The sequence below is a fragment of the Ammodytes marinus genome, assembly GCF_949987685.1.
Source record: "Ammodytes marinus genome assembly, chromosome: 18".
Lineage (NCBI taxonomy): Eukaryota > Metazoa > Chordata > Actinopteri > Uranoscopiformes > Ammodytidae > Ammodytes > Ammodytes marinus.
In genome coordinates, this window is record NC_137222.1 from 19,840,393 (window position 1) to 19,860,653 (window position 20,261).

Genomic DNA, 20,261 nt, shown 5'->3' on the forward strand with positions numbered 1-20,261 from the left:
ATTTTATCATGTTTACATTCTTAATGTGACTCTGTGAAGGTCAACACAGGAGCTGAAAGGGAAAAGTGTGGGAATAGCTTTGGAAAAAACAGTCCGTTTTTCACCCTAAAAACCTCTTCTTTACGATACTGTCTTTAGACAAAATGGAAATGTTTACTATATGAAGAGGATCATTTAGCGCTCATCAGGCATTATACATTGTATTTGAACAGATCAAACTCATATTAACACAAATAAGAAAAAAGGTCATGATATAAAAATAAATAAATTATTATTATTATTTTTTTTACCAGTCTTAGGTTGATGTTGGGCAGCGTCCCCCAGTCTAATCGGGTAGATTATGTGTAAACACCTGTGTGGGTGGATCACAGAATAATTTTCTCAAATGTATCTTAAAGCTGCATAAATATTGTACAAGTGAAAACACAACATTGATATATTATCAACCTATCTAGTTAAATGTGCTTTCTCTATTTACACATCCAGTTGACATGGAGCAATGCTAGCGTTCATTCAAATTCATGTTTTTGTCCTTATGATGTACTGTATGTCCAGTACTCGCTCTTCTTTTAGCTCTGATTTGTCTTCACCAACTATTGTAGTCTCAAATATCTGTCTATTTAGCTGCTAAATGGCTCTCCAGCTTTTGCTAGCCTTTTCTGTCTGCTGTTTGATGTCGCACAGGTAGTGTTCAGTGAGTTTATTTGCTGTTGGGTTAATGAGAGTGGAGTTTGTTGACCAGGAAACCAGAACTATCAGCCAAAAGATGCAAAAATGCTTTGTAGATCTGTGAGGAACTGCAGAGTCGTGTCAGTCAGGGACTGCCCATAATCCCGACGGTCCATTATTCCGACAGCTCAATTGTCTGACATAGTTCCCATCGGACCAAAAGGCCATTGGTCCAACAGTCCGTTATCCACTGTGGAGTTTTTATACCCTTAATATATCATGTATTTTGACTTTCAGCAAAAGCCACGATTTAAGATATAGTCAATCGGTCTCTCTTAAAACGAAAATATAAATCCTACTCTGCCTTTCGGTCCAATGGGAAATATGTTAGACTATTGAGTTGTCTGAAAAATTGGGCCTTGGGACTTATGGCATGACTCCTAAATGTCTGTGGGTTTGTCAATACAAGTGATGCCTTTTGATCATTTGACTTGTCATATACCATATTTACCAGGCAAGGTACAGTCATATGAAAAAGTTTGGGAACCCCTCTCAGCCGGCATTATAATTGACTCTGCTTTCACAAAAAAAAGATAAAAGTGGTATGTCTTTAATTTACCAGGAACAGCTAAGTACTGGGATGTTTTCCAAACAAAGATTTTTTGAAAAGCAGTATTTGATTGTGTGAAATAAAATAAAATGTGAAAAATTGGCTGTGCAAAAATATGGGTACGCTTGTGGTTTTGTTGATTTTAATGCCTGTAACAGCATGTAAAACTGATGACTTTAAACACAAAGTTGGTTGGATTATGTTGTTAAGCCTTGAACCTCATAGAAATGTCTGTTTAATCATGAGAAAATGTATTTTAGGTGCCTAAATGCAAGTTGCACTTCTCTTTGACTCTCTGCTGAAGTGAGACAGAATGGGACCATCAAAACTGCTCCCAAAATATCTTAAAAACAAAGATTATTCATTATCATGGTTTAGGGGAAGGCTACAAGAAGCTTTCCCAAAGGTTTCAATTGTCAATTTCTACTGTAAGGAACGTTGTCAGGGAATGGAAGGACACAGGCACAGTTGCAGTTAAACCCAGGTCTAGCAGACCAAGAAAAGTACAAGAGCGGCATATGCGGCGGATTGTGAGAATGGTTGCACACAACCCAAAGATCACCTCCAAAGACCTGCAAGAACATCTGGCTGCAGATTGTGTATCTGTACATGGTTCAACAAATCAGTGCAATGTTGCCGGCTGAGAGGGGTTCCCAAACTTTTTCATATGACTGTATGTGCAGTATCTGTAAACAATATTTATTTGAGTTTTTTTTTCTCATCACCTTTGGAAGAGGATTTAATACAGTATGTTTTGTGAAAGTAGCCCTTTAAAAAGCTAAGTTACATTTTAAATAAAGATTAAAGTCAGGCTCCCTATTGGCGGTAAATGTAGTTGCAGGCCCTTCTGGACCAGAGTTTCTTTCAAAACCGAAAATGATTGACTTAATGAAGTCAGTATATTGGCAGCTATTGCCTGCAGAATGCTTTCTTTGTGTCTTCTGATCCAACATTATGACCCTGAAGTAATGAGAAGTGCAGACACAGGGAGTCTGTATCGCTACAGCTGTTAGCACATGCAGTGAGAGCACTCGCCCAGACATGCATGCTGCGTTCGATTGCACGTGGAAAATCGGGAACTTCAGACACGGCAGCACACAATGCGTGCAGAAAGACCTTTTCATCAATTTTGAAAATGTGGGATCTAGGACCATGTTTTATACTAACCATAGACTGTATATAAAACCAAAAAAACAATATAAAAAAAACTTGATGTACTGGATGCAAACAGGTCTGAACTAAGTACTACTGAGTCTGAAGCTCCCATGTCCTGAGTATAAGAACGCACCGCTGCAGCGCGGTTAATGCGACACAGCCACTCCGATAGTATAACAGGGCAAAGCAGCAACTAGAGGCGTTTCCATCAGTCGGTCATATGCTCAAATACCATTGTTTTAACTCACTATTTGAGATAGAAACTTAAAGACAATAAATTAGATGTTAATGCGGCAGATTACAACTTTACTGTATAAGAGACTCTTGCAGAAGGAAAGCTTTACATATTTCTTATAATTTTTTTAATTATACTTGTTTATACTAACGAGTGCAGTGCTCGTTTGAGAGACATACCTGTGCTGCTGCTTGCAATTTGATTGCAGGTGTATTTTTGCTTTAACTCTAGCGACACTCTCTTGTCCAGGTTTTGCTGTTTGCTACATAACCACTGATCCAATCAACTTCACACTCAGCACTGCACACCATTGGGTCCATAGCAACACATCTGTGTGAAGGCAATCGAATGAAAGGTTGGCCAGATATGTGAAGGACAGACAGACATACCTGAATACAGAGCTGTCTTACTTTATAGTTGGATATTTCAGGTTGGTTACTGGAGCTGCTTTTATCAGAAAACCTTTATCTGAGAAAGACTGAAGCACAGAACAATAGGAAGACCATCAGCTGCCTCAGAGGAAAAGGGAAAACGTGTGGCGGATATCCCCACACTGCTTTGTAGAATTGTCTCATCCTGTGGCTTAGAGACGCTGCTGGATGAAAAACAAGTCTACTTTTTAGGAATAAAATGAACCAGTTTAATCTTTAATCCCAACAACTGCTACTCAGGGCATTCAAGCACAGATTTGCAACTACTCATAATCAAAGTCCTTTTAATCAAATAAAAGACAATGTGCGTCAGGTTTTTGTATAGTTGCTCTCAGTTTGTATTGGCCCTGCATTTGTGCTGACAAAACATATTACAGAACAGGACTGGAGATAATTTGATTGGAATACACTGCAGCTGAGTCTGGGATTCTCTCCGTCATTTAGTGAGGATAATAATGGGACTATTCCAAGACCAAATGTCCCATAGGAGGTCAGATACAGTTCTTCTGAGTCACTGACGGTGTAGGCCTGAATATGTCAGTCTAAATGGAATTACTCGGTCAAATGTTAGTCATTCATTAATGTAGGCTGCTTTTTAAATCAGGGGTTTTCAAAATCTGACACTATGGACCTCTGCTTTTTTTAGAGAAAAGACCCCATCTCAATTGATAGAGCAACGTGATAATCTGATTTACTTCATTTTGTTATAGGCCTACCTATTCATATTATTTGTCTTACTTTTCTTTAGAAGACAATCATGCTCTAAGTTATGGAACAAGATTGGCAAGAACCAGTCCTTTGGGGGACATAAACAGGAAATTCAAGGTTGCCATGGTTTCAGTTAATAAGTTGTGGGTTTTTTAGCCCATATTTCTCCACTGACACCATTTTGTGTGCCAAATAAGCTATTAGCAGTTCATGCAAGATTTGGTTTATGTGGGGTACCTTATAGTTCAACAATCTCTGAATGATACGTTCCTCCAATCTTTTTAAATGTCCTTTAACAATCCTATGTTTGTATCATTTTTTCTGTCATATATCCATTATTTCATTCCATATATCCTTCCATCCATGCTTTAAATCCTACCTTACTGACTGTACTGGTGGGTCGCTGTGAAAAGAGCCAATCAGCAGCTGGTGTCTTCAGTTTACCAACTGTTTTGGAGGCAAAAAAACACAAACATTGACTGATATGCCAACAGAAATTATGTGTTTTTGGTAATCTTCCTTTGTACGAGTCCTTTTTAATCTGTGGTAATCCATCAGTGTCTGTGCGGCCACAGGTTTTATCCAGGACCAAAGAGTTTAGCGGTTTATATATTCACAGCGATCCAGTGCAATGTTTAGCTGTATTTCACCCTAAAGGGATTTATCCTAATACGGCATGCAGATGGCTGGCACTGTGATATAGCCAATATCGGTACTGGGGCATAAACAAGGCCACAGTGCCATGACCTCTCAGTGGATGGGATTATTTTTCCTTTGTGGATCTTTGGGATCTCTGAGAAACAAACCGAATCACTTCCCTACAATCTCTGTGATTCATTTATTAATTTATTTACATGTCATTGAGAGCAGGCATACTACTGGTGTACAACTGTGTTCATTAACCTTGTTGGAGGCTGTATTTGACTCCTGCGTGGTATTGTCCTACAGTGTAGGAATTGTATTATGGTATTTTTAAATATATACCGGTCTGGCAGGACAATGTCAGATGTGGTTTCTATTGGTTTTAGAGTTTAATTTAAAGCTAGGACCCTTGTTCTTTTATTAAATGAAAAAGTACATGTTTTAAGAGTACTAAATAGTTGTTTTTATTAGTTTATGAGCTGTTTTTTTTTCTTTATATTAGAACATGCAGATGGTTAAGTGTGCATTACTCACTAAGGGTGTATTCACACAGGGAAAGTCCGCTAGTTCACTTGGTTTGGTCCAGACCAAATGGAGTTTAGATTTTTTTTTGTTTGGTGTGGTCCACTTTCATATTGCCCCTTTAGCAAGTGAACCAGCATTACGAAGCAAAACCACACGTGATCTGAGGTCATTCATTCATTGGACAGACATTCTGGGGTGGAGAGAAGCAGGAAGAACGAAGTAAAAACTGCGAAATATATCATTGATATAATATTGGGTTAAAAATAATAAAAAGGCCTAGGCCTACATCTAGCCTATAAATAAAGAAGAAAAACATCAAATTATTGTTGTTTCATATGCCGTAGGGCTTCATATTATAACTATAATATGAAGCCCTACGGCAATGCCACGTTATGTGGCTTGTAGTCTACGATGTGAAACATAATTTTTGCTGCTGGACGTACGGCTCACGAGAAGAATAGGCTCATGCCGACACTCAGCTGATTAAGCTGTGTATCAGCTGGGTGTCAGTTCGGCGCAGCTCAGCTCCAAACTGACACGGGGATAGTACATGGGAAGCAAAATAAAAACACACACTTCTTGCGCAGCGTGAACCTGTTGGCACTGTGCGGGAGACGCTCCCCTCTCCTTCATCTGATCACTGAACACATCAGCATGTTTACGCGTCCTGTCTATCAAATGTAATATATTGTTCTGGGCTCCCGGTGAAAACCACAATTTATCATCCTAACAATGGCGACAACAACACTTTCCCATAATGTGAAGCTGACGGCAATTTATTAAAAAAGAAAAGGCACAGTGCTTCCTGCATTTGGGTCGGATCGAGTCCGGACACATTCACACCACAAACGAACTGCAGCAGAGTGCGTTTTGAAGCGCATTGAGACCACCTCTACAGCTGGGTCTCGGAGCGCTTGTTTGGTCCGCCCCCGAGTGCGATTGCTGTATTCACACCTGCCTGAAGGATGCGCACCGAAGGCGGAAGTGCACCTGAGTTTGTTTCAACCGAACTAAACACAGCATGTGTGAATACACCCTACGACTTCAGAAAATTCTACTTTTAAATCTTTTTTTAGGATTTATACTTATATTTTTAACATTACTGATTTAAAAAAAACTACATTATCTAAACAGTCAGTATACTCCATACACAAGAAGCTAATGTTGAAATAAGTGTGCGCAGCTGTCATTGCAGTAGAGCTGGATGCACAAATAAATGGTGCACAATGAACATACCATACATATACAATAACAGAGCAATATGTGTCACTCACTCACTCATCTGGCCAGTAGCCATTTATTTATGTCTACATGTATGTATGTGAACAAGCTGAGGCCTCCAGCTCCCTCAATTCCCTTTGTACAAAATGCATTAAAACATCTTTACTCATCAGGTCCTCGTTCACACGTTAGATTCCTGATGTTTATTTTTCTTTCCCTCCACAGAGATTATGAATGATGTAATCAAGAAGGTGAAGAAGAAGGGAGAATGGAAGGTAAGAGCTTCAGTTACTAGAAAACACCCTGAAATAACAAAGTCCTGGTCTAATAGAGAGAGTGGAACCCGATGTGAGGACAGGAGACTTAAAACCAAAGACTACATCATCGTATTTAAATGATACCGATGAGTGACCTGTTTGAGAGCTTAGTTCAAATACAAACCCGGCAGCAGCTTCTTGATTTTCTCTCAGCTTTATGTCACGGCTCTCTTCCATGTCAGACATACACACATGATAAAGTTGCCCTATAGGACTTATAGGAAATTAGAGCAGAAACCATCAGTTGATTAATCTTTTTACAAATGTATGAATTTATTTCATGGCAATTATTCTGATGGATTGATCATTCATGTTAAAAAAAGGAAAAACGCCAAACAAACATGCGTCTCAAATATGAACATCTGCTGGTTTTGTTATTCTTCTGTGATAGTAACTCGCATATGTTTGGGTGTACTTGAGACAAGCCGTTTGAAAATGACAAGTTGTGCTTTATTTGACTTGTTATTGTTAGCAATGTGTCATAAGCAATAAGCTGTGTCTGCATAGTGAGTTTCTTATTTCCTGTTGCCAGGCACTGATTGTGGACCAGCTGAGCATGAGGATGCTGTCGTCCTGCTGCAAGATGACAGACATCATGACCGAGGGCATCACCAGTAAGAAACACTTGTCACAAACCTTTTTCTTTGTTCTTCTGTTACTTTTGTATAGACCTCTGTAACTGTGTCCATGTATCTGTCCACGTCTGTCTCTGCTTCTGTAGTTGTTGAGGACATCATGAAGCGACGAGAACCTCTGCCCAGCCTGGAGGCCATTTACCTGATCACACCCACAGAGAAGGTACGCACGCTCTCTATCTCTCTCCATCATTCACAGTGTACATTCACAGGTGTGTCTATGGCAGCAGAGTTAACAAGAGGCCTCTGTGTGTCCAAACACATGGATGTTGTTGACTCAGCACGGGCAAATGACACATACACACACTTCTATGCTTCCATGGTCTCTAAGGCAAGCGATATAGATGATTTCAAACGAAACAAAGGAAAACAAATGGTTTGCACATGACTACATTGCTAACTACAATGAAAGGGAAAGGAAACCTTGTAAACTATAGATTTTAGTATTTATGATTAGATTCTATTAAAATAAAACCATAGCATTTAAGCTTCAGCTGCATTGCATTGTACACAGTCACACTGATGCACATATACTGTACAATCACATAAAGTCCACAATCTGACACCATGGTAACATCATTTTCCCTCTCTCAGTCTATCCACACCCTCATCGGAGACTTCAAAGATTCTCATTCAGCTAAATACAAGGCAGCCCACGTTTTCTTCACTGACTGTGAGTATACATATGAACACATTACTGTGTGAAACCATGAATCAGCATTCCTTATAATTCTCTCTTTCTCTATTTCATCTTTCCAGCGTGCCCTGATCCTCTGTTCAACGAGCTGACCAAGAGCCGCGCTTCCAAAACCATCAAGACTCTGACAGAGATCAACATCGCCTTCTTGCCCTACGAGTCTCAGGTAAATATCTGCTTGTGTGTCTAATGGTGTTGGGCATTGGTTTTCTCTGGCATGTTGGAGAACATTGTATATGCGTCTTGCACATCTGCGCCCCAGTTTCACAATGATTTCTAAAACAGAACCAATGCATATACATGTTGCTGTTTCTGTGAACTTACACAGAGTTATACTCATCTGGCCCTCAAATTATTTCTTGACAGTATTCAGCTCTCCTTCCTCCTCTTAGCAGACAAGGAATGAGACCTGGTTCACTTTGATTATTTGTTGTCCTTGGTTCACACTTGATGCGATAATGATTCAAACTGTTTCCTCTGGTCTGAATCAGTTAAAGTGAACCAAAATCTTTTCACTCATTGGTCGGATGTATCTGCGGCTGGAGCAATAACCTAGTTCCTGAACTGCTCTACAATCGGTCAGAATTTAACATGCGGGAAAACTACAGGTAGAAACTAAAGGAAATAGATAGTTTTCCACATCCCATAATGTGTAGTGCAGCTGGCTGGTTACGCACCTTCCTGCATTTGTGTCGTACTCAAACCGAGAGAGAGAGAGAGAGAGAGAGAGAGAGAGAGAGAGAGAGAGAGAGAGAGAGAGAGAGAGAGAGAGAGAGAGAGAGAGAGAGAGAGAGAGAGAGAGAGAGAGAGAGAGAGAGAGAGAGAGAGAGAGAGAGAGAGAGAGAGAGAGAGAGAGAGAGAGAGAGAGAGAGAGAGAGAGAGAGAGAGAGAGAGAGAGAGAGAGAGAGAGAGAGAGAGAGAGAGAGAGAGAGAGAGAGAGAGAGAGAGAGAGAGAGAGAGAGAGAGAGAGAGAGAGAGAGAGAGATGCACAATGCTGCTGACTCACCGCAGCCAGACTGTTCCAGAAAGACTCACATTTGTCACATCACCTTCACTTCCTCCCCCATCATGCATCTCCACCCTTGATTTATTTCCGAAATCCTGCCTCCTCTTACCTGTCATGTGTCTCGCCATTTCACTATCCTGACAAGCACGTTGCATGCTCTATCTGCTCTCCCATCGAGCTTTTATTTTTTATCTTCTTTCCCATATTTTTTCATAATTTACCTCCCTCTTCCTCTCTATCTCCCACATCTCTACTCTGTCCATCCATCTCTCTCTCATCTCTGACGATGCTGCTTGGCCCACAATGCTTTGCTCCTCTCTGTCTACTATGATTAATTCTGAGTCCGTGATTTTCTGCTCCTGGCAAAGTGCTACATTGTAGCCCCGCCCACAGGCTTATGCTCTCGCCCCATTGGATGACTGATTCCACACAGCAATGCGATGGCCAATGGTAGTGGGGCAAATGTAGGGACCCTTCTGCAGAGCAGAAAGGTGGTCATGTGACTGTGGACAGATGGGGTGGGAGGAGGGAGTGGTAGAAAGCGATGCAGGAGAGGAGATAAGGTGAGGAGAGGAAGCAAACACACAAACAAAAGAGGAGAGAGATGGAAAGGAAACAGGGCAGGACATTTGACATTATTACCCCCAGTCGTTTTTTTTCCACGGTGACCTGCTGTATTTTACAAAGTATAGTTTGCGTTCTCCTTATCTGTTGATTACCTTTAAGGCGAGACACTGCAGGTGAATAGGTTAAACAAAAATGTACTTTCAGATATGATCATGAAACCTTTCCATTTGATTACTTGCATTAAAACAAAAACAAAATTGTATTACAAATTTTTAGAAATGTTTGAATTAATGTGGACATTTGGCAATATCTAACTAAGTATTCATGAATATGCCTATCTTTAAATGTAGATGTTGGACAAAGCCAGAGTTAAAATCTTTTGGTTTATTCAGTACAGATTTTGGATACAGGCATTATTCATATTATAAGTGTTTTTTCCAAAAAATAAATGAAAATTCACCTCGCACCTTCATTTCGTTAAAGATGATTGTATTGGAGAAATATAGATATGCAGGATCATTAAAATAAACACCTAAATGTAAAATTTGGACCTTTTTAATTTTTACTTGAATGAAAGATAACATGTTAAGGAAGTAAAATCTCCAAATTTAACAGTGCTTGAAAGAATGCCTGCCTTGTCTCGTCTTAAAGCCAAAGTGTTGGTCAGCAGTCATAAATTGTCTAAAACTCTTTGAGACCAAGACTGTGCACATTACATAAAAAGGTGCAGGAATGTGCATAACCTCAAATAAATGAAAGATGGTAGACACAGTTTAAGTTGTGTACCTGTTTGTGTGTGCAGGTGTACTCCCTGGACAATGCAGATGCCTTCCACAGTTTCTACAGCCCCCATAAGGCACAGCTGAAGAACCCCTTGATGGAGAGGCTGGCTGAGCAGATTGCTACACTCTGCGCCACCCTGAAGGAATACCCTGCTGTCAGATACAGAGGGTGAGCAGCAGGGGCACTGCCAGGGGGGGCAGCTGGGGGTTCAGGGTGACTTCCAAAACAAAAGGCATTTCTCGAGTCAAGGAAATTGTTTATTTTGCCAGATAATGTGTTTTTAAAAATCTCAGTTTTGCACCTATAGAGTAACTTTTTAGTCTCCTAGATAGCTGCTTAACTACTGTGAATTTTCATTGTCACATGATGTCTTCTAATGTCATTTTTCCAACTTTTTTGTCTGTAATCTCTTCTGTCATAAAAATGTCTACTCTGTTGAGCCCTCTCTGTCCGTTCACATACGGTAGCAAGCTCACTACTTGATGGACCTTCTGTCAGACTGATGACTGGCGACATTTAACCTGCTGTTCAAAGGTCACTAACATAATTAGTAAAGAAGACCAGACATGTTTACAAATATATAGAAATACCCACCAGTTACCTCATAGAATTTTTTTTTAAATCCAGTATCTATCAATATGTAAATACTTTATAAGAAGAAAAGTTTAAAACAGCCAAAAACAAAACAAACTAATTTCTCATCAATGTAGGAAGACTCTTTTGTTTAAGTGTATTTAATGTATAGATCTGTTCCACAACAACTTCTAAAAATGTACATTTAAAGGAGCATTAAGGCACATTTTTCTGTCCATTAACAAAGATTACTTGTTATTAATGGTATCATTTTTAATGCTAATGATGTTTCTCTATTAGATTGCTGCTCTAAAGAGAGGCTCTTCTGTTTGTTCGAAGGCTGTTGAAGGGGCAAAACAGCGGTGCCGCTGATACTGTTCAGTTATAGAGGACAGAAAGGGGTTGTAGATCTTTATACAACGTCCTCAAATATAATTCTTACAGGACTAATTTGGCAAATTTACATTTTCCCTTTTAGAGCAGTGACTTTCACTGTAATTATCAAATCATCCAAACATGTATTTTTGTCAAGACGTTTTCCTTTGTCTTTTTTTCTTTCCACATGTATTTGACTTCTTGTCTTTCTATGTCTACCTCCATGTGTCTTTCTATTCATCCATCCATCCATTCATCTATCTGTCATTCTGTCAGTGAGTTTAAGGACAACGCCACCCTGGCCCAGCTGGTTCAGGACAAACTGGATGCCTACAAGGCTGACGACCCCACCATGGGAGAGGTGAGCACGGAAGAATTCAGCCTTTTCTCTGTCCTATATTTCTGCTTAAAGGTGCCAACACACTGCACATCGCCGCGTGGCGAGTTTACATAGAAAGTCAATGTATTTCGAGCGCCGCCGCGTGGCGACCGGTTCACGCGGCGCGGCCAGGGGCGGCGCGGCCAGGGGCGGCGCGGCCGCCGCAGAAGTTGAAAATATTGAACTTTTCGCCGCCGGCCGCGCCGCGATAGCCAATCAGCGTTGAGCTCCTCCCGACGTCACTCGGGTGAGTCTGCTGAGCTACAAGACACGTGAAACCTGGCTGGCGGTGCTGTCGAGAAAGGAGGGATGAAGGGAAAAAAGAAGGAAAAGACAGAGAGAGAGAAAGAGAGAGAGAGGGAGAAAGTTCCAACACATCGATAAAATGTATGACAGCAGTTTAATGAGACACCTTTTAGTAAAAGGAGCAAGGAATAGACTCACATTATAGAAGAGAGAAGGAGAGAAAGCCAGGGATGTACTGCAGATGAGTGAAAATGCAGAGACAATGCAAACTAAATACGACAACTGACACTTCCAAACATTTCCCTAAACATCACAACAATATCAGAGGTATTATGAAAACAAATCTGGAAAAAGAGAAAATCTGTTTGGGTTTTCTCTACATGTTGATATGCCGTGAGTGTGTATATCAGGGATGGAAATTAACACCCGCCACACGCCAAATGCGGGTAGATTTGCGTGCTGGCGTGTAAATTGTGTCACTTCACCCGCCACTGTGTCGGGTAATACTTTCCAGTCAGGTCCGATCTAATTTGCATATTTAATACATTCGTCATGAACATGATGACAGGGCGCTACACAGTTCAACAGTTTCATTTTGCCTTTCTAGTCGAACTGAACTACGGCGCGATCCGCTCCGCTAGGAAATACTATCTGCGAGTTAACGTGTGGAGGCATAAGTCGACAAATCAATCGACTTACTTTGCCCCCTTTTTTTCTTCCCACAGCAGAGGTTGAGGTGCTGAAAATAAAGTGAAAACTGCGCTTTTCCTTTAAGCAGCAGAGCTGCCGCCGTAATGTTACAGTATTTACATCAAAGCCCTAATGGTCATACAAATGAGAGGCTTTATTTAAACGCTGTCCGTGCTTAGAGGTGATTTTAATTGTGTCGGCTGAAACAGAAACTAACGGAGGGATTCGGCTCACTATAGTCCCTTGAGTCGCGCAGTCAGTTTGTCAACATGGCTTTGTGTTTTAAGGCTCGAGACATACAATCAGATTGCATACAAACAGGGAAGCCTTTCCCATCGGTATCGCTAACGGGGAGAATATCCCCGGTTATTATTTGAGCCTCAAACCACAGAGTTCTTCCCCGTGCGGTGGCTCGCGCACTCACTAGTGATCTCACGGTGAAACGCTGCTTTGCTCGGACGAAGGCATCGTGTGTTTCTAGATGATTTAACGTCATAGTCTCAGACGAGCGTTTAACATTATGCTGCATCTTTTGCACTGCACTGTTTTTTATCAACAGTGAAAACATGGTCCCACAGCGGACTCTTATGTGTAGCTGATTACTTCATGCACGCACCTTGCAGAAGTGACGCTCCTGCAGCGCGCTCACGACCAGACGTGACACGGTGACATCTCCCATTAATAAAACGGCATAACTCCCTGATTTTCAGATTTCTATTTTTAAATTCGACTTGAGCGCAAGTGGAAAACCGGTCAATGTGTCGACACATTCACATCCCTAATGCATATGGAGAAAGTGATAAACACTACCACACCACAAAGACTGATCAGACCTGCATCTCTTATTAGTTAATTATATGAACTGTTGATATTGTGCACAATATCAACATTTCATATCATTAACTAAAAAGAAAAAAGAAATCTAAAGGTAACTTCAATACTGTATTATAATTATTGACTAAATGATGAAAAAAAGGTGTCTGCAGGGCCAGTGAAAATATACAAGGGGCCAGTAAAACTCGGATCTATTGGCTAAGCGGGCCAGTTGGGAAAAAAAGTTGCATTGAACCCAGAGTATATATGGAGTTCAATTATAAAATGTTTTGAAATAAAGATGACGTGTATTGTGTATCATATATAGTAAGAGTGTACCATTTAATTTGCAACTCAGTTCCTTGGTAGCACCTACTTACAGTACAAATGACTTCTGATGGAAAACATTTGTATGAAAAACACTTTCATTAGCTATTCTTACTATTGTATTGTTTAACATTAACGCATATATTAAAAAAGATATTGCGTATAAAAAGTGGCTGGTAAAAAAGATGAGTGGCTGGTAGATTTTTAAATCTACCTGCCACAGTGGCTGGTAGGCAAAAATGTTAATTTCCATCCCTGGTGTATATGCACGGCCATGGATACATATGTGCGTGTGTGTGTGTGGGCGGGTTGTGTGTGTGTGTGTGGGTGTGTTTACGAAGCTTGGGTGGCAGGTGGCGGGGAGAAATGTGTGAGAGGTGCAGTGAGACCAATACAAGGGCCGATGGCAGAGATGATGAAGGCAGAATAGCCTACTTCAGAGACGCTCCCAATAAAAACAAATCGGTGAGGATGACGACGATGATGAGAGAGATGTAAATAGCGGGAAGAAACTGGGCGTGCACATTCAATGAGTCATCGGCCGGCGGCGGACACAAATGAGCCAAAATGATCACGCGGCGCGGAACCTGCGATTCGCGCGGCCAACCGCCGCGCCGCGGTGTGCAGTGTGTTGGCACCTTAATGATTTTTGTTCCCTTTTGTTACATACATTTTTGTGTAACGTGACCTTTCATCCCTGTGTGTGTGTGTTTCTGTGTGTAGGGCCCAGATAAGGCTCGCTCACAGCTGATCATCCTGGACAGGGCGTTTGACCCCGTTTCTCCTGTCCTGCATGAGCTCACCTTCCAGGCTATGGGCTACGACCTGCTGCCTATCGAAAACGACGTCTACAAGTAGGAGACACATACGTGGCAAAGCAGGAAAAAAAATGAATTCGAATTTTTAAAGAAATACTCATATCATTTCCTGTCCCTCGTGTGCCTGTCAGTAAGGGTGTGTGTCTCTTTCCTTCAGGTATGAGAGCAGTGGCGTGGGAGACTCTCGGGAGAAAGAGGTTCTGCTGCACGAAGACGATGAACTGTGGGTGAGCCTGAGACACAAACACATAGCCGAGGTGTCCCAGTGAGTACCTGTCTACTTTATATATATCTTTGTATACTGAATTAAGCAATATGACATACTGTATACAATATAATGCTTCTCCTTTGTCATTAGGGAAGTGACACGCCAGCTGAAGGACTTTTCCGCCAGCAAGAGGATGAACACTGCTGGGGAGAAGGTAAAGAGGAAGCTGCTGCTACAAGGAATGCTTATTAGTTGATATGAACAGCCTTAAGAAACCGTATTGCCTGGAAACTATCACTGCTAAAGTGTTACTAAACATGGTTCTACAAAAACAACATTGGATACCACTTATGTCTGTCCATCAAATACAAAGTTGAAACAAGCAGGTGCTGTGCTTAGCTTAGCATAAAGACTGGAAACAGCTAGTCTTGGAAAACTACAGCTTGTTTTACACATTTTGTTTCTGTACTAATAGTAATACGATCATGTAAATATATTGAGCTTTAGAGGTGCTAGTAGGAATACTGTGTTACCCTAACTAGAATTAGATTTTTTTGTTCATTTAGTTTTTTCTGTTTGGAATCTGTATCAAAAGGCAAACCTCACCCTAAATTTGGTATTATTAATTTAATTCAAAACGATAATGACTGAATCATTTCATCTCACTATTTTCTTTTGCTTTGATTTCAACAGACCACAATGAGGGATCTGTCCCAGATGCTGAAAAAGATGCCTCAGTACCAGAAGGAGCTCAGCAAGGTGTGTGCGTGTGTGCGTTTCCTCTGTGTGTATATAATCTAAGTCTATTAGTCTTCTGACCCTGTGTGTTTTGTGTTTTCAGTATTCCACTCATCTGCAGTTGGCTGAGGACTGCATGAAGCACTACCAGGGAACAGTGGACAAGCTGTGCCGTGTTGAACAGGTGGGATAGGGCTGGGGATGAGAGGACGGTAGGGTTAGGGATGGGGGGACTGTAGGGTTAGGGATGGAGGACGGTAGGGTTAGGGATGGAGGACGGTAGGGTTAGGGATGTGAGGACGGTAGGGTTAGGGATGTGAGGACGGTAGGGTTAGGGATGGAGGACTATAGGGTTAAGGATGGAGGACGGTAGGGTTAAGGATGGAGGACGGTAGGGTTAGGGATGGAGGACGGTAGGGTTAGGGATGTGAGGACGGTAGGGTTAGGGATGTGAGGACGGTAGGGTTAGGGATGTGAGGACGGTAGGGTTAAGGATGGAGGACGGTAGGGTTAGGGATGTGAGGATGGTAGGGTTAGGGATGTGAGGACTGTAGGGTTAAGGATGGAGGACGGTAGGGTTAGGGATGTGAGGATGGTAGGGTTAAGGATGGAGGACGGTAGGGTTAGGGATGGAGGACGGTAGGGTTAGGGATGGAGGACGGTAGGGTTAGGGATGTGAGGACTATAGGGTTAGGGATGGAGGACGGTAGGGTTAGGGATGGAGGACGGTAGGGTTAGGGATGGAGGACGGTAGAACTGGGACGACAAGGAAGGAAATGGCGGGAAAAGAGGAGACGAAAGAATGGTCAAGATTTGATTCCACTTGCCATGTAGAGAAAGTTTCTTGATCACAGATAATACACAATGATTTAAATTTAATTTATTATAGTTTAAAATGATACCTCTTAAAGATACTAACAGTGGCAACAAAAAAGCCATTACTCTTAAATGGTTAAAGGTAGACCCTCCTTCTATAAATTGCCTAGACTTTATTAAAGAAACCCAGGAAATGGAAAGACTGACCTTCCTGCTGAGATTGCAAAAAGATCTGTACTTGTTCTGTTTGTTTTTGTTTTTCTCGTATCGGAAATTCAAATAAAAATCGAAGTTTAAAACAGAAATAATCATTTAAAATTATATGTTTTTAGGAATGGAAATGTATAACATCATATGATGTGTGGTCTGTTTTAGGATCTGGCCATGGGCACAGACGCTGAGGGAGAGAAGATCAAAGATCCCATGAGGGCCATCGTGCCCATCCTGCTGGATGCTAACGTCACCACAAATGACAAGATCCGCATCATCCTGCTCTACATTTTCCTCAAGAACGGTGAGCACCACAGAAAGAAATCAAATTTAAAGTCTGTAAAACACCATGCTGCTCTCTGTCCATGTACCAGCTCTATTTGATTTCTGTTTTTTGGATTAACTTGTTGAAATAATTTTTACTCTTTGTTGTTGTCTGATCGCCTTTTTTAAATCTCAACTCAGACTTGTGACTATTAGTGTTACCTGTTGAAATGCTCACAGTGCAAGGACATTAATCTGGTCATTCAAACTCAAGTATTATCAGAATTTCTAGTTTTTTTTTCTGTCCCATTTCTTTTTCAGAAATTTTATTATAAATGGTTTTACATTACCACACAATAACCTATAAAACAGCATCAACTTCTGGTTTTACTGTACTTCATATGTCATTAATATCCACTAGGTAAAGAAAAAGATTAAATACTACAATTAGATCAGAGCCTTAAAAGGTCAGCTGTTCAGCAGAAATCTGTAAAACCTAACCCGACCGCTTTACACAGTTATATAATAGGTGTTCAACTAAAGAATGATTGAGAATCAAGTCATATACAGAAAGTGTATTGTCTACATTCTGAGTTTTTTAATATAAGGTTTTTATGTTTGCACTCAAGTTCCATAACATGAATTTCCCTGAACCTTTAAAAGATTGAATATGAGGTGTGTGTGTGTGTGTGTGTGTGTGTTTGTGTGTTCAGGCATTACGGAGGAGAACCTGAACAAGCTGATCCAGCACGCTCAGATCCCCCCCGAGGACAGTGAGATCATCACCAACATGGCTAACCTGGGCATCCCCATCGTCACTGATGTAAGATCCTCACTCCGTGACCTCTGCTTTTTCTTTTCTTCTTCTCGTACCTCTTTTTCTAGCGGTCTATTGCACTTCTTATTGGGCTGTTTATATGAAATATACGTATCCTCTCCCAGTTTTCTACAGAAGGAGCAAACATTAATATGAGACACATTCAGGTGATTCTGGTCATCATCTCGCCAGTCGTTTTCACAATTTCTCTCTGACTCCTCTGTCTCTTCTGTCCTCCGTTAGTCCACCCTCCGCAGAGGAAAGAAGCTGGAGAGGAAGGAGCGTGTGAGCGAGCAGACCTATCAGCTGTCCCGCTGGACACCACTGGTTAAGGACATCATGGAGGTGTGTTTTCACATGTTTTTATTGTTATTTTTAAACCAGAGGGATTCATTTAACCTGCCAACCAGAGGTTTAGAGGTTCATCACTTCACTTTTTTTTCACGTTTTTATATACATTTTTTTTTACTTACAAACTTTTTTGTCTGTGCAGAATGGTTTAATTGTATCAACATCAACAATAACCTTAGTGAAAAATCTGTTTTTCCAGCCTGGTTGTTGTCAACTATATTTAGGTTCTTAATTGTGCGAAGCCAATTCTCCAATGAATTTCCTTGTATGAACCACAAATGGTTGCTAGGATATGTGACACAACTGTGTAGCCCCTGTGTGTGTGTGTGTGTGTGTGTGTGTGTGTGTGTGTGTGTGTGTGTGTGTGTGTGTGTGTGTGTGTGTGTGTGTGTGTGTGTGTGTGTGTGTGTGTGTGTGTGTGTGTGTGTGTGTGTGTGTGTGTGTGTGTGTGTGTGTGTGTGTGTGTGTGTGTGTGTGTGTGTGTGTGCAAACATTATTGCTGACTTAAACCCGTTTGGTCTTTTTGTCCCCCTGCAGGATGTTATTGAGGATAAGCTGGACACAAAGCACTACCCCTACATCTCCACCCGCTCATCTGCCTCCTTCAGCACTACTGCAGTCAGGTACACACAAATACAGGCAGACGGCATCACTTCTTATTGAATGATAGTAGAGCCTACTAAATTACGAAGAGAAAAGCAATGGAATTAGATCAATAGTAATTTGGGAAGGGAGATGAGTTTAACAATCAATACTTACAAAAAAATGGGTAGGGGAAGCTGATGACTGGCAGGTTTCCTTTCAGTCGATTCACTCCGTACAACACATTTAGTATGGGATATCACACCCTTGCGTTGCTGACTGAAGACACCTCTATTCACCCCTTAATAGTCAAATGACCTGTGGTGATGTATGTGAGCCCCCCCCACCAACATATAACACCGGCCACCACAGTCATTCCTCAGTTCGATAACCGCTCTTCACCGAGCCCAGCTGCATAGTGGGGCAACAAGGTGTTGTACACACATTAGTATGGGACATATAATCACGCCCCACAGAGCAGCTTCCCAACAAGGGACAATCCATGCACTCTAGTGCATCACAGACCCAGTAGAAAGGACAGAGTGAGCGTCCGAAGGGGCTGTCTCATCCAAACGATAGAACCGAACAAAAGTGTGCGGTGAAGACCAACTAGCTGCAGCACAGAAATAACTCACTGATACACCTCTAAACAAAGCCCATGACGTTGCCATGCCCCTAGATGAATGTGCCCTCACCCCGCTTGGGGTATGGGGAGGCCTCCGCTGTTATAAGCCAGGGAGATCGCTTCCACAATCCAGTGGGAAAGCCGGTGTTTGGTGTTTTGTGCCCCCAATGAAGCCTTCAAGGCAGTACTAATATTTTGATTCACAGTTGAATCAAAATATATCCAAAATATTGATATTTTTACCTGAACAGTGTCTACATGCTACAGCGTTTCCTGTTGTGTACAGCCTCCAACAAGCTCCACCAATGAGATGGTTAGTCAGGAGCAAGTCAGTAGCCTATAAGGAAACGGTGTCTAAGAGGCAAAATTCAGGGTGACATCCGAATGAGAACGCTTGTTACTTTGTACGTCATATTGTAACTTCCATGACTTGGGGGTTTGTTTTTTTGTGTCTATCGACTCAGTTATTTGCTCTGCTCATTTATGTCAGGACAGGGACAATACAAAGAAACTGTTGAGTGAAATTGTGGCATGTTACTCAAACAAGCTTCAAATGTGAACAAAAATTAGATTTTGAAAAATGTCTCCTTGTTCGCTAGAATGTATTGCCTCGGATAACCAAAAAAAGCACATCAACAAATCAGTGTGTCCATTTAACAATATCCATATTTTGGAAATCCTTCTCAAATTATACGATATTGAGAATGGATTAAAAAAGATTAAGATGCCAAGAGAGGTAAAAACATAGCTATAAACTGCAGTAAGGTGAGCCTGTTTTCCTTTGTGCTCTGGCAGTGCTCGGTACGGACACTGGCACAAGAACAAAACCCCTGGAGAATACCGCACTGGGCCACGCGTCATGGTCTTCATCATTGGGGGTGTGTCCTTCAGCGAGATGCGCTGCGCCTATGAGGTCACACAGGCCAATGGAAAGTGGGAGGCCGTCATTGGTGAGTAGAGCAACAGGAGGCGCCACTGAGCGCAAGACGAGAGCAAAACAATGGTTCATATGTTTAGGCTTTGGATGTGGCAACTCACAGATCCACCCACAGCAACCTTAAAGAGTGACTTAACTTTAACTGAAAATCAAGTTTTTGCTGAAATCTTGTGGTTAACCTTCTCACCTGGCTGCAGTCATATACAGGTGTATTTCAAGACACCATGACATCACTGTAAGGTGTGGTTACATCTTTAACAGACCATAGCCAACCACACCGATCATTGATGA

The 20,261-nt window shown here is 41.4% G+C and overlaps 1 protein-coding gene across 3 annotated transcripts in view; it reads left to right on the forward strand.

Annotated features, from left to right (window-relative positions):
- The window catches only part of stxbp1a (syntaxin binding protein 1a), a gene marked incomplete at its 3' end in the record, with an annotated part of 34,111 nt that overhangs the window by 7,902 nt on the left and 5,948 nt on the right, over positions 1 to 20,261 (forward strand). For 2 of the 3 annotated variants that reach the window (XM_080047135.1, XM_080047134.1), the window contains exons 2-18: positions 6,422 to 6,471; positions 7,046 to 7,127; positions 7,235 to 7,311; positions 7,743 to 7,821; positions 7,908 to 8,011; positions 10,221 to 10,369; positions 11,426 to 11,510; positions 14,328 to 14,458; positions 14,580 to 14,687; positions 14,781 to 14,844; positions 15,324 to 15,389; positions 15,472 to 15,552; positions 16,560 to 16,698; positions 17,372 to 17,481; positions 17,719 to 17,820; positions 18,364 to 18,449; positions 19,829 to 19,983. In XM_080047135.1, the coding sequence (XP_079903261.1) occupies positions 6,422 to 6,471; positions 7,046 to 7,127; positions 7,235 to 7,311; positions 7,743 to 7,821; positions 7,908 to 8,011; positions 10,221 to 10,369; positions 11,426 to 11,510; positions 14,328 to 14,458; positions 14,580 to 14,687; positions 14,781 to 14,844; positions 15,324 to 15,389; positions 15,472 to 15,552; positions 16,560 to 16,698; positions 17,372 to 17,481; positions 17,719 to 17,820; positions 18,364 to 18,449; positions 19,829 to 19,983 (1,668 nt within the window). The remainder of the gene's footprint in view (positions 1 to 6,421; positions 6,472 to 7,045; positions 7,128 to 7,234; positions 7,312 to 7,742; positions 7,822 to 7,907; positions 8,012 to 10,220; positions 10,370 to 11,425; positions 11,511 to 14,327; positions 14,459 to 14,579; positions 14,688 to 14,780; positions 14,845 to 15,323; positions 15,390 to 15,471; positions 15,553 to 16,559; positions 16,699 to 17,371; positions 17,482 to 17,718; positions 17,821 to 18,363; positions 18,450 to 19,828; positions 19,984 to 20,261) is intronic. The other variant, XM_080047136.1, reaches the window with a different exon arrangement.